Here is a 13,107-nt window from a genome sequence, read left to right on the forward strand (position 1 = left end):
GGCACCTCCAGCATCCAGTTACCCATAATAATTAAGGTACATGTACTCGTACTATTCCCTACGAATGCCCCCCAATGCTTCCAGTACTTCCTCAAAGGCAGGAATATCGTCTGCACTAGTAGCAGGTCCAGCCCATCTCACAATGCCCTCTGAGTCAACGGCGAATGTCCCAGAGCTCTGCCACCGTGTTCCGCTCTCCGTGGGCCGATTCCAGATGCCCTCTCGCGAGCCCAGCTGGTAGACCGAGAAGAGACTCCAAGGGCTCAAGACATGCCAGAAACTGGATACATTGAGGCCCCATGCTGCGTATGACTCGCGCTTCGGGTCAACCGCAATCTGAACATGCCCTCGGCCGCCTACAGCGGCAATCCAACGGTCTGTAGAGTCTCTATCACTATGTGACACGGCGATGAAGTTTATGTCCCTATGTCTATTCGCCGCGTCGCGCATACACTGAAATGTCTTCTCGGCGACTTAGCTGGCAGTCAGTTCTGTCGTAGATACTCCGTAGATTTTCCATATGCTCTTACATGGACAGCCACAGTGCCTGAGAAAGGTGATAACAGCAGCTCCTGTACCTGGATGAGGCACCTCGAATACTGGTGTCCTCGGCGCTTCCTGTCCGATGACGGGAGGCGCTGCAACTGCCAGCGCTTCTGGGGACGCCCACGATCTCAATTCGGTAGACCACGACATTTACTCAAGATCGTACCTATGATCTTTCACAGCACAGGATACGGAAGATGCGCGATGGATTTTTCACCAGAAGAGCAGTGAGATGGAAAATGCTGAGGCGGCGGAATGTTGTGGACCATCTCGGTACAACGTGCGTCATAGATATGCGAGACGAGTGCGAAATCACGCTATGGTGCAGGAAATCAGTCAATGTGTTCGAGTCAACATGTGCGATGCGTTGAAAAAGGAGTGTCCATTGTTTCTATTTTAGAACGAGCGACTGTGTCACAAGAGATTCAGAAAGCATCACGAGCAATGTAAGGCGAGATTATGAAGTAAGAGCCGATCAAAGATCGTCGTTGCATACAGTGAATTTTCACTGATTATGGGGAATATACATTTGGCACCAACTCAGTGCACCCGTGAACCCGTGAACCCATGACCATTGAACCCATGAAAACGCCTAAACAAATACCAGACCCGTCGACATTCGCGCAACCCGGGAGAGGGTCATTGACTGTGTGTCAGGCATGATGAGAAGAGCGACACGCTTAACCGCGCTCACCACGGAGGCGGCGGGCAAGCTGGATGTCCTTGGACTGGATAGTGACACGCTTGGCGTGGATGGCGCAGAGGTTGGTATCCTCGAAAAGGCTGACGAGGTAGGCCTCAACGGATTCCTATGCGATTGTTAGAATGTGATGGTGCGAGAGGTGAGTGAGAGTGTGCTTACCTGGAGGGCACCGATGGCAGAAGACTGGAAGCGGAGATCGGACTTGAAATCCTGAGCGATTTCACGAACGAGACGCTGGAAGGGGAGCTTGCGGATCAAGAGCTCGGTCGACTTCTGGTAGCGACGGATCTCACGGAGAGCGACGGTACCAGGCTTGTAGCGGTGAGGCTTCTTGACACCACCGGTAGACGGGGCGGACTTGCGGGCAGCCTTGGATGCAAGCTGCTTGCGAGGAGCCTTGCCACCAGTGGACTTACGGGCGGTCTGCTTGGTGCGGGCCTGTGGAGGTTGATGTTAGATGATGATACTATTGGGAAGGATGGAGATGAGAGTGAGGGTGAGAGAAGAAGATGACGATGATGATGAGAATCACTGTCGAAGAGGTCGACGATAGTGATGAAAGAAGGATAAAGAGTTGGAGGATGACTTACCATTGTGGTTGTTGATGAAGATGAGGTTGTTGATGATGGAAGTGGTGATGGGAAGTGGGTGGGTAGTGGGAGTGGTGGTTGGTTGGATGAGTGGCGGATGAGAAAGCGAAAAGGTGGGTGGAGCGAGGGTTTAAGTACGGAGGGACGTTGGGGGGCGACTGCGCGAGATCACAATCAACAATCAGTCTGCGACAGTTTCGCTTAGCGTGGTTTTGGTGGTTCTTGTTTTGGGCTTGGCTTGGCTCTGGAGGTAAGAGTGGCTGGGGGGGAGAGTGGGAGAGGATAATGTGAGTAATAACTCGTTAGGTAGACTAGTAGGTAGTAGCTTACTGTGTGTGCTGTGTGGGTAACTACCTAGTAGAGTGAAACCGGTAATACGACTGGGACTGGGAGACTGACTGACGCGCGCGCACTCACACGCGAGAGAGAGAGAGAGAGAGAGAGAGAAAGAACGAACACAACAAGGCGAGTGGGCGTGTGCAAGTCCCCGGTTCGGGTTTAGTCCCGGTTTTTGGGAACACTGTGACTGAACTGGGTGAGGCGTGGCAGGAGCAGGTACGGCAAGTGGCCAATGCGTTCTGATCTCCCCCTCCCTCCCTCCTTCCTTCCTTCCCAAACACCCGCTTCGACGCGTCCACTCCCAGATCACAAACATTCAACCCATCCCCATATAAGCCGCCGCCCGCCGCCCTGCCCAACACCTCTCTCTCTCATCAACCACTCTTACCCCAACACAATACCAATCCACCACTCAACCAGAACGCGTATTCTTCTTTACGCGTCCTCTCCACAATAACAACTCCCACTTCTCCAACTTCACACTTCACTCTATCAACATGACTGGACGTACGTTAATCATCCCTCCTCCCTCTATCTCCTCTTGATCTATCCAGATCTATCCATCCACAGCTTCATCTTTTACTAACGCGTCCTCTCAGGCGGCAAAGGTGGCAAGGGTCTCGGCAAGGGTGGTGCCAAGCGTCATCGCAAGATTCTTCGTGACAACATCCAGGGTATAACCAAGCCCGCTATCCGTCGTCTCGCTCGTCGTGGTGGTGTCAAGCGTATCTCAGCCAGTATGTCCTCACTTCACTCCAACCATTCTTCCTTTCAACTCTCGCTAACCCGACATTTCCAGTGATCTACGAGGAGACCCGTGGTGTTCTCAAGACCTTCCTCGAGGGTGTCATCCGTGATGCTGTCACATACACTGAGCACGCAAAGAGGAAGACTGTCACTTCCCTCGATGTCGTCTACGCCCTCAAGCGACAAGGCCGTACCCTCTACGGTTTCGGTGGTTAAGCGTCTTGTATTTATGTTTTTCGTCATGACTTTTTGACTTGCCCTTTTTCTTCCACAACGTGGAGGGCTCGTCTGGTGCTGGGTGGGATCGGTTAGGGCCTCGCCTGTATCATAGGCTGCTTCGGAGTTCACGGTTAGGGTCCACCTCATGGAATGATACCAGCATAATCCTTCAAAATTTGCCATGCATTGTGTTTGTGACTATCGTGATCGCGTGTCGTCTCTGTTTGCTTCAAGTACGATGGCAATGGGAATGAGTGTTGCGTGTTTACTTCCTGGCTTCATTCTTTGGCGTGGGCGCGATCTGTCGCGTATGCGCCTCAGTATCGGTTTATTGTGAGGTTTGATGTTGACTGAAGTTGGCGTGTGTCCGTTTTGGGTTAGTGCATATCCCATCGACAATACGATGTTGGGTCGGTACTTAGGTACCTGAGTTACGTGTCTTTCCAATCATACCGCATTTTAATGTTGGCTAAAACTCACCGTATCATCTAATCACCTAATCATTTACATTCTACATGATGCCTTGGTTTATATTTCTGTATGCTTTGCGACCGTCTTGTGATGGATTGGTCTTTTCCATAATTGCTTTTGTTACGGTGTAGATGATATGTTGGCCCGTGCATTCTCCTGGAGACTGCTGTCCGCATCTTTCTTGTGCTGTTCAAGCGACATCTGAGGTGAATATTAATTTTTTAATAATATTTTCGATTTATTCAGATTTTTAAATGTTGTATTTTGTAGTTTATAGGTCTGTTAACTATGTATTTGGTGTTGTGTGGTTTTTTGTTATACATCCGTCTTCATTTTAATTCATCAACTTAGTCTTTCTTTGAATCCACCCATAACATATCAACTTTAATGTAATCATAGTTCCAACCAAATACATAGACAGACAGTCATGATGTAACCAAATACAGCATTCAGCGGAAATTCATGTAAATATAGCATGGACGATGTTACTTCAGTGCACATATGGTATTACATCACATACATACCTAGGTAGCGGTACATTCACACGACATGAGTACTTAGGTATAGCAAAAGAGATTAGTCAAGTCTCCACGAGTCTACAGAAGTCCGAGAACCATGGTAAAAACAGTGATCAAGGGCGTTGGACGATGATAAATAGTCCTTGATTCAATGCAGCCGTGAGTGCGCAATATGAAGCACAGAGTTTGATTATGAGTAATAGAAGTAACGAATACGCCGAGCAGATGTACGATGCATAAGTAAGCCAATGTTTTCCGACTCACTCACGTCAAAACTAATTATAGTGAGAATTTTGGTGACCATCAGCCATCCAAAAGACCTGTCTCAATACCAAGTTTCTCAGCCACCGCGATGAAACCAGGCTGATCCAACGCAATCCATATATCGACCCAACCCTCGTCACGGGCTTTTTGCACATCTTCGTGAGCCCATCCCTCCTCGCCGGCTCGCTCAACATAGATAGCCTGCAGGCCATGGGATTTCGCAGCCTTGAGATCTCCGAGATGTGCAGCCACCATGGCACACTCTCGGGGCTCCAGTCCCAAGCGCTCAACTGCGCCGAGGTAGACTTTGGGCGACGGCTTGTAGGAGTCAAACATCTCCGCGCTGAACAAATGCGTGAAGGCGAGAGAACCATGCGTCTTCAAGTCCTGCAGAAGTGAAAGGTTCCCGTTGCTGAGAGTGACGGTCTGAAATCGATTGTTGAAAGAATCGATGCCGCTAGCTGTGTCCGCCCAGGGATCGAGACGATGCCATACGAGACTCAGGTCTCCCAGTTCCTCGCCCGTCCACAAGCCTTTCAAACCCCACTGTTCCACCAATTCGTGCAGTGCCTCGAGGTGATGTTCATCAACAGTCTTGAACCGAATACTAGGGTCTGCGGCAATGGAACGAGTGAAGACATGATAAGAGTGCCGCCATTGTTGGGCAAATGCACCCCAATCAGACTCAGTCATGTCGGTGGCGCGCAATCTCACGGATGTTGCCAGCGACGCACTTGCAGAATTTAGTGACTCATGTGCCTGCGCGATCAAGGTGTTGGTAACAGTCTTCCTCCAATCCACGCAGGTTCCGAAGACATCGAATAGCAAGGCCTTTAATGGAGTAGGTGAAGCCATGGCGAAGGTTGTGACAATAGCAAGAAGTGCTGCAATATGTCTCAGAACGATGTTCTGGCGAAGGGAGTTAGGTATCTATATGATGCTGGTAACTATGTGATTGTGGTGTTCCATGGTATTATAGGTTGACTGGTTACCGAGTAGGTTAATGTCAGCAGAAGGGAAAACGCAACAATGGCATGTGTCACGCCGGAAAAGCGGACAGTGCAGGCGGAAAAGGTGACCAAAAGTGCTCTCCGCACCCCCGAAAACACACAGAAATCGGCCGCAAAGGGGGAGTAAAATGCTGAGTGTGTGTATTTTGATAAGAAGTACGCTGTGGACGGAAACAATTATGGTTCCTTTTTCTCTCGCATGATTCGCTCCTTCGTGTGCCTGGTGGTTGGCTCGATGGATGAAAGGGAGCAATTGTCATGAGCTAGAATGCGGGAGACTCGCCCCTGACGGAAGAAGACTCCTGTACAATCCTATGGATTGTGAGTAATTCGACATCGAGGCGGAATAGCTTGCACCCAAGTGAGAATATTGCAGTACCTTGTTGTAGCCCTGTATGTTAAAGAATACTTAGATACGTACCTGTAGCCTGTTACCTATACGCTACGCGTAACGCGTTGTTACTCGTAACCCGACGGGGATGGCGTGCACTTGGTGGACTCGGTGGAGCTGTGCAGTATTCGTCGCCAAGTTGCGGGGAAATGGCAGCCAAACGTGATTCAAATCACCTCGGCGGTACTACCACCCGCTTGCCCGGGTGGCCGGGAAACCTACGACTAACATGAGAAAGGCTTCTAAATAATTTAAATGTCCGAGTCGTCTCTCGTTACTCCTCTAAATTTGATGAATTCTTCTGAACTTATCACCTTTATGTATTTTATGAGTAAGGCGCAGATCTATAGCCCCTGTTTGGACTGACCGACATATCGTCTAGCTATTACCCCTACCAATTGCTTATTCTTCCAAATCTAATTACAAAACAATTTCCTTCAATCCATTCGACGCATGTTCCATCGTCAATTGAACCACAGGGCAAGATCAGTATCCATAACACGATGACCGAAGAACACCCCCAAGATAGGGTATACCAGGCTTCGCTACAAGATCCGGAAGCATTCTGGACCGCGCAGGCAGAACATGTATTCTGGCATAAGAAGCCATCTAAAGCCCTCCAGAAAACAACCAAGAAGCTGAACGGCGGCGTCGAACACGAACACTGGAGTTGGTATCCAGATGGCGAGATCTCTACTACATACAATTGTGTCGACCGCCATGTTCTCAGTGGCAACGGTGACAACGTAGCGATATGCTGGGACAGTCCTGTCACAGGTGCTAAAGAACAATACACCTACAGGCAGTTGCTCGAAGAGGTGGAGATATTGGCGGGTGTTCTAAGAGAAGAAGGCGTGAAAAAAGGTGATGTGGTGTTAATCTATAGTATGTTTACGGTCTCATATCTACTCGTGAAGAACGATATACTGATGGGTTGCTCTTCAAGTGCCAATGATCCCGGCCGCATTGTTTGGAATGTTAGCCAGTGCACGTATTGGAGCCATACACACAGTCGTCTTTGGCGGCTTTTCACCCACTTCTCTCGCTCAGCGAATGGAGGTATCTCGACCGACAGCGGTGCTGACTGCGTCGTGTGGGATTGAAGGGAGTAAGGGCCCGATCGGGTACAAGAGCTTGCTCGAGGAAGCGATCACAAAGAGTAGCTTTAAACCTCCGAAAACCATCATCTGGCAGCGGGAACAGTTTCGGTGGGACCCGGTCGTCAAAGAGGAAGGCCAGCGCAACTGGCAGAGGCTAGTGAAGAGCGCAAGAAATCGTGGGCTGAAGGCAGGTTCGGTACCCGTCAATAGCTCAGACGGGCTTTACATAATATATACGAGCGGTAAGCATCCGGGTAGTACTTAATGCATATGCAAACTCTAATTCCCTAGGAACGACCGGTTTGCCGAAAGGTGTAGTACGCGAAGCTGGAGGACATGCCGTAGGGCTTCAGCTCTCTATGAAATACCTATTCGGAGTTCACGGACCCGGAGACGTCATGTTCACAGCATCTGACATCGGATGGGTGGTTGGACATTCCTATATTGTATATGCTCCATTGCTCGCTGGAGCTACGACGATCCTGTTCGAGGGTAAACCGGTAGGGACGCCTGATGCCAGCACTTTTTGGCGGATAGTCGAGGAGTACAAAGTTACAACGATGTTCACAGCACCTACTGCGCTGCGTGCTATCCGAAGGGAAGACGGCGACAATGATTACTTTGAACGGACGTTTGGGAGCCGTGGAGGGCTTCGATCCCTACGCGCCTTATTCCTCGCTGGGGAGCGTAGTGAGCCTAGCATCGTGCAGATGTACCAGAAATTGCTCAGTGAACATTGTGCCGAAGGCGCTGTAGTAGTTGACAATTGGTGGTCTTCGGAATCCGGGAGTCCTATATCAGGCATAGCCCTCAGCGCTTCAGCTGGCGAGGACTTTGCAAGTCCACACCGCAACCGTCCGCTAGCGATTAAACCTGGATCAGCAGGCAAACCGATGCCCGGATTCGACGTCAGAGTTGTCGACGATAGCGGGAACGAAGTAGAGCGTGGGTCAATGGGAAACATAGTCATGGCAATCCCCCTTGCACCCACGGCTTTCACGACCCTTTGGCAAGACGAAGAGAGATTTTACAAAGGTTATCTCAAAAGGTTTGATGGGAGATGGCTTGACACGGGCGATGCTGGACTCATTGACAACGATGGCTACATATCGATCATGTCTAGGTCTGACGACATCATCAACGTGGCTGCACATCGATTCAGTACTGGTAAGTGGTATTGGACATGGGACCCTGCATCCGATATCTGAATGATCGCCAACGTTTCGGAAAAGGACACTGACTGTGGGATTAGGGGCCATCGAGCAAGCAATAACGTCCCATCCGGATATTGCAGAAGCAGCCGTCGTGGGGATACCGGATCAGCTCAAAGGTCACCTGCCTTTCGCCTTTATCACATTGTCTACACACCACCATCCCCATGCCGCAGTCCCTGAAGAGGAACTGTTCAGGGAGGTACAGAAGCATGTGCGGGAACAGATAGGAGCGATTGCAAGTCTAGGGGGTATCATCCAGGGCAAAGGCATGATTCCTAAGACGAGAAGCGGCAAGACGCTTCGTCGTGTCTTGCGGGAGTTGGTTGAGAACGCCACGCACGGAGAGTTCGACAAGGAGGTGCAGGCACCGACAACAATAGAAGATGCAGAAGCTATAGGGGTGGCCAAAGAGAAGGTTAAGGAGTATTTCAGGATCAGGGGAGCGTCTCTTCACAAGGCGACAGAGACCAAGGCGAAATTGTAGGTATGGGACGAATAGCCAGCGTGACCACTAGACATATGTATGTATCCTGGTAGCTTGACGTAGCAATGCGAAGCTGTAGATTGCATCCATTATTGAGACATACTGTATTGTATAGTGTTACTCGTAGAAATTAACGACAATCCTATAACTAAACGGGGGACGTGAAGGATGTGCTGCACTACGTGAGGTCACGTGTGGATTACCAGCCACCAATAACCAGTGGCCAGCCACCAACTCAGATAACGATGACTTTGTTAACCAACAACAAGCTAAACTTAATCTTATGAAAGGAACACGATGTCTTTCCTTTCTAAACGTGATCGTATGCGCAGGTAGGAAGTATACTTCCTGGTAAGGGCTACATCAGCTAACATGCTGTAGTTAGCACCTGTAACACAGACATGAACATTAGTGAGGTGGATGTCGATACTAATTCACTGTGTATTTGATGAAGAGTATGATATTTTAGGTGCAATTGTCAGGTCCAGCCTGTCTACTCCGTAATCCGTATGTTCCTGTCAATATCCACCTGGGGCGACAAGGTAGATAGCATAACATAGCATTCTCAGGTTCCTGGCCTGGTAGCCATAATAACATAGCTGCATAGCATAGCCCAATTCGGCTCGGCCAACCAAGCGACGGATCCTCCTCCTCCCGAAATCATCCTCTTACTTACCTACCTAACTTACTTAATGATCCTGATTGATTGTGATAACAGATTGTTTCGACAGTTATCTACGGAATACGGAGTATGGATTATGGAGTAATTATTACAGGTATGTACCCAGGTACCTACTACCTACCTAGATATTGGCCCTTCGTGACGGTCATGTACGGAGTAGAGTGTGTACTTCGTATTGGTTGGTTCCCTCTTCTCTTCTCTTCCTTCCTTCCTTGAAGTTCCTTCCTTCCTCCCTTCCCTGCTAGACTTGTCTCCTATTGTTGTTATCTCCCTCCTTTCCCTTGCTCCTTCCCGTCCAACGTTCTTCCGCCGTGTCTCCTTCCCGTTCCCAATTGCACCTTTCTTCCCCTGCAATGTGTAATATCCAACGACGACACTACAGAAAACCTAAACTGTCCTAGATACCAGGTACCTAGGTAGACAGGACAGGTACCCAAGTACCTAAGTACCTAAGTAGTTATGACGATGACGATGTTGTTATAACTCCCCTTTTCTTTTTTATCGCTTCTTCTATTAGAAAAACGGGGGTTTCTTTTCTTTTTCTCCTCTTTGTCTTTGTTGATCTCGCGCTGTGTGTGTTATCTACCCACATGTACGGAGTACTTGTGCAAAAAAGCATCACTTGATACATGCCTACCTACCTCCTATACCTAAGTAGGTACCTAGGTACACATAGCCCTAAGCCCAGTGTGCCAGCCAACCGACCATCCATCCCTTTATCCAACAACTAACCAGCCGGCCGGCCAACCGGCCTACCGACCTCACCAATTACTGACTGACTGCCCGACCGACTCTCCCGCTGGCTACCTAGGGCTAGGGAGGTACCTAAGGTGGGTAGGTATGTGTATGTACCAAAGTTACCGACCAACTTCTCCTTATTCTATCTTGACAGACGCGTTGTATTGATGTATATAGGTATCCGATCCACAGACTCCAGAATACCTAATCTACTCTGTACCTTCTTCTAATTACATGGTACCTAACCTCAACAGTAGCCATGTCTACAAAGGAAATCCGTAACTATCTTGTATTATGTACTGAGTACACCTGCCTCTGTTCATTATCCACCCACACGTTGCATAGGATAGCTGCTCACAGCACATGAGGTAACTAGGTACACTAATTACTCTGTAACTACTCCACTCCATATTCCGTACATACTGAATACATATACATACTGTACATTGGTGTATAGTATCAACAGTACGGAGTACAGAGAAGTGATGGTAATAGTAGGAGTTATGTACTGAGTCTGTACCTAGTACCTAGAGAGACCTACCCCACTCCCCAAAACTCTTTGGCCTGGCCCTGGCCCCTGACCTCGACCTTTTTTGGACCTATCCCATCCTGTCCTATCCCATCCCATCCTATCCCAGCCTGTCCTGTCCTATTATTCCTACGAGTAGGTAGTTGTCCTTCTCCCATCCTATCCCATCCCATTTCCATCTCCTCGTTTCTACTCTTCCTTCATCTCTCCTCATCTCTTCCCTCCCTCTAGTTAGTTACCTCTACGGAGTACATACATACAATCAACCAACCTATCCTACTCGTACTCCTTCTTCCTCGTCTCCTATCCGATCCATCATCCAACATCTTTCCTCCACGCACCTATCCACACGCGCGCACACGCACACACACGCACACGCGCACATCACATACCCATACCCACACCCATAACCCATACCCATACGGGCCGTACCCACACCCACACCCACAGTTTACCCTAACCAACACACCCTATCGCACTTCCTCTTCATCCTCATCCTCATCCTCGTCCTCATCCTTCCTTCATCCCCCATTCACCATCCATCCCCCTTCTCCTCCTCTTTCTCTTTTTCCAACTCTTATTCAGCACCTACCCCGTTAGGTTTCTCTTCTCCCACCCCCCTCGACTTCTGCTGGCCTGGCTCTACTCCGTACAACCTCTTGATCTCCATCTTCCGCCTCCGACGCCTCCGACGCCGCCTGTTTCTCCATCCTGTCTCGCCTCTCCGCAACCTTTCACGCCCCTCCCCCCACTGCGCTTCAACCTCGCCATCACTGCCACCCATTCGTTACCGCAAGTCAACCGCCCTTTGCTGTGACCTGCCATCCCATTCCATCCCCATCCCACCCTCATCCGCAGTGCCACCGAGCCCCACCGCTTTACGCCCGATCCATCTTCTCGCTTGCCTCTTCGCTACCGTCCGTTCGCCGTACAACGCTGTGTTCCGTCCATGCCAGCGAAACATCATCCCAATCCATCTTGACTTACCTGTTCGACCGTCCGCAAGAGACATTCGCAATCTGTTTCGCGGCTCCTTGACTCTACACTACATGCACCAGGTGACAGACGCTTCTGGACCGTCTTGAACCGCCCCATCGCCTATTCAATCTCTCTCCCCAACCTCCCCAATCGACTTGGGGACTGACGACCTCTTTGCATTCGCCCTCGCACGACTTCTATACCATCATACGCAGTTCATATCCGACCGATCGTTACTCTTGAGACATTCCAATTCCGCATCTCTCTCCCTCCCTCTCTCTCTCTCATATTCCTCTCCCTCACCTTTGGAGAAGCGACGCCCCCCCGATCACCCATCCGCAAGATCTGTATCTCGCTACAGGTCTTTTTTCTCATATCTGAATTATACCCGGGTCTTTGCAGCCCACCTGTCAGGATCATGGCAGGCAAGATGACTTTGTATAAGTTGGTGGTGTTGGGCGACGGAGGTGTTGGCAAGACCGCCCTAACCATTCAGGTAAGGCCCCTTTCACCTTTCAACAGGCAATACCACAACCGCGTGACCCGAAGCATATAATCTAACCTGGCCCATAGTTATGTCTCAATCATTTCGTCGAAACATACGATCCCACTATCGAGGACTCATACCGCAAGCAGGTTCAGATCGATGGCCAGTCGTGCATGCTCGAAGTGCTAGACACTGCTGGACAGGAGGAATACATTGCACTACGCGATCAGTGGATACGCGATGGCGAGGGCTTTGTCCTGGTTTATAGCATATCATCCCGCCCATCTTTTGATCGCATCAGGAAATTCCATCATCAGATCCAACGCGTCAAGGAAACGTCCATCTCAGGTTCTCCTACATATCCCGGTTCACCTCTTAGTGCATCGTCTGTTGGCTCTGGTGGTTTCGGTCCCACACCAGTCATGCTTGTTGGTAACAAATGCGACCGGGTCACCGAGCGCGAAGTCTCCACTCAAGAAGGGAGTGCGCTCGCCAAATTATTAGGTTGCGACTTCGTGGAAGCCTCAGCTAAGAATTGCGTGAACGTTGAAAAGGCCTTCTACGAGGTTGTGAGGCAGCTGAGGCGCCAGCGACACCAAGGGGCTGGCAAAAGTGATCGGCCATCGAAGGGCGCGATCCGGGGTGCAGGCAGTGGACATCTTCACAGCACGAATGGTGAATCTTCGCGTCTCAACACAAAGTCAGGTCGTGGTGACCGCATTGGGGGCAGGAATAAGAAGAAGGATGTACGGTGTACAATCCTATGAACTCAGCAATGCATTTGCATCCTTTTGCAATTCTCTAAGCTCTTTTCCCCAGCTTGACTGGTCCTTGTTGCCGCCAGTACCGACAGGTTCACCACGATTGCGTCCAGTATTACCGTATTGTGTAATGCTGACATGCAATGCTACTTGATCCATTTCCTCTTCTTGCAGGCCTTCTTTGCTACTATCTTGGTATGGCGTATTGATCGCTGTAACTATACCACGTTTCGCCTTGACCAATTTATGAAGGGTTTCTTGTTGGATATTCAAATCAGGATTACTATAGCGACAGACAGTAGAACAGTTAAAAGGCGTTAGCATAGGTTTAGGCGT

The 13,107-nt window shown here is 49.7% G+C and overlaps 6 protein-coding genes across 6 annotated transcripts; 3 read left to right on the plus strand and 3 right to left on the minus strand.

Annotated features, from left to right (window-relative positions):
- Positions 1 to 51: 51 nt before the first annotated feature.
- Positions 52 to 696, minus strand: BU24DRAFT_435749 (uncharacterized protein; the record flags this gene model as incomplete). Its single annotated transcript, XM_033530116.1, has 2 exons — positions 52 to 473; positions 531 to 696. The coding sequence occupies 2 exons, from the start codon at positions 694 to 696 to the stop codon at positions 52 to 54; spliced, it is 588 nt and encodes a 195-aa protein (XP_033380738.1).
- Positions 697 to 1,226: 530 nt separating this feature from the next.
- BU24DRAFT_435750 (histone-fold-containing protein) lies at positions 1,227 to 1,842 on the minus strand (the record flags this gene model as incomplete). Its single annotated transcript, XM_033530117.1, has 3 exons — positions 1,227 to 1,355; positions 1,409 to 1,687; positions 1,840 to 1,842. 3 exons carry the CDS (start codon positions 1,840 to 1,842, stop codon positions 1,227 to 1,229), a joined length of 411 nt encoding a protein of 136 aa, XP_033380739.1.
- A 705-nt stretch (positions 1,843 to 2,547) lies between these two features.
- On the plus strand, positions 2,548 to 3,582 carry BU24DRAFT_426284 (histone-fold-containing protein). Its single transcript, XM_033528932.1, has 3 exons — positions 2,548 to 2,685; positions 2,778 to 2,915; positions 2,978 to 3,582. Exons 1-3 carry the CDS (start codon positions 2,676 to 2,678, stop codon positions 3,139 to 3,141), a joined length of 312 nt encoding a protein of 103 aa, XP_033380740.1. The 5' UTR covers positions 2,548 to 2,675; the 3' UTR covers positions 3,142 to 3,582.
- A 776-nt stretch (positions 3,583 to 4,358) lies between these two features.
- Positions 4,359 to 5,449, minus strand: BU24DRAFT_276665 (haloacid dehalogenase). The gene has a single exon (XM_033522655.1). The coding sequence runs from the start codon at positions 5,250 to 5,252 to the stop codon at positions 4,437 to 4,439; it is 816 nt and encodes a 271-aa protein (XP_033380741.1). The 5' UTR covers positions 5,253 to 5,449; the 3' UTR covers positions 4,359 to 4,436.
- A 588-nt stretch (positions 5,450 to 6,037) lies between these two features.
- On the plus strand, positions 6,038 to 8,672 carry BU24DRAFT_426287 (acetyl-CoA synthetase-like protein). Its single transcript, XM_033528933.1, has 4 exons — positions 6,038 to 6,683; positions 6,745 to 7,140; positions 7,190 to 8,065; positions 8,151 to 8,672. Exons 1-4 carry the CDS (start codon positions 6,302 to 6,304, stop codon positions 8,594 to 8,596), a joined length of 2,100 nt encoding a protein of 699 aa, XP_033380742.1. The 5' UTR covers positions 6,038 to 6,301; the 3' UTR covers positions 8,597 to 8,672.
- Positions 8,673 to 11,786: 3,114 nt separating this feature from the next.
- On the plus strand, positions 11,787 to 13,107 carry BU24DRAFT_276697 (ras-domain-containing protein). The gene is made up of 2 exons (XM_033522656.1): positions 11,787 to 12,019; positions 12,097 to 13,107. Exons 1-2 carry the CDS (start codon positions 11,942 to 11,944, stop codon positions 12,775 to 12,777), a joined length of 759 nt encoding a protein of 252 aa, XP_033380743.1. The 5' UTR covers positions 11,787 to 11,941; the 3' UTR covers positions 12,778 to 13,107.

The sequence above is a fragment of the Aaosphaeria arxii genome, assembly GCF_010015735.1.
Source record: "Aaosphaeria arxii CBS 175.79 unplaced genomic scaffold BU24scaffold_8, whole genome shotgun sequence".
Classification (NCBI taxonomy): Eukaryota; Fungi; Ascomycota; class Dothideomycetes; order Pleosporales; genus Aaosphaeria; species Aaosphaeria arxii.

Coding starts and splice junctions, on each gene's coding strand:
- BU24DRAFT_426284 (XM_033528932.1), top strand. Junction 2,916..2,977: donor TGTCAAGCGTATCTCAGCCA/GTATGTCCTCAC, acceptor CGACATTTCCAG/TGATCTACGAGGAGACCCGT.
- BU24DRAFT_276665 (XM_033522655.1), bottom strand. CDS start 5,252: ATGGCTTCACCTACTCCATTAAAGGCCTTGCTATTCGATGTCTTCGGA.
- BU24DRAFT_426287 (XM_033528933.1), top strand. CDS start 6,302: ATGACCGAAGAACACCCCCAAGATAGGGTATACCAGGCTTCGCTACAA. Junction 7,141..7,189: donor TTACATAATATATACGAGCG/GTAAGCATCCGG, acceptor CTAATTCCCTAG/GAACGACCGGTTTGCCGAAA. Junction 8,066..8,150: donor TGCACATCGATTCAGTACTG/GTAAGTGGTATT, acceptor CTGTGGGATTAG/GGGCCATCGAGCAAGCAATA.
- BU24DRAFT_276697 (XM_033522656.1), top strand. CDS start 11,942: ATGGCAGGCAAGATGACTTTGTATAAGTTGGTGGTGTTGGGCGACGGA. Junction 12,020..12,096: donor AGACCGCCCTAACCATTCAG/GTAAGGCCCCTT, acceptor CCTGGCCCATAG/TTATGTCTCAATCATTTCGT.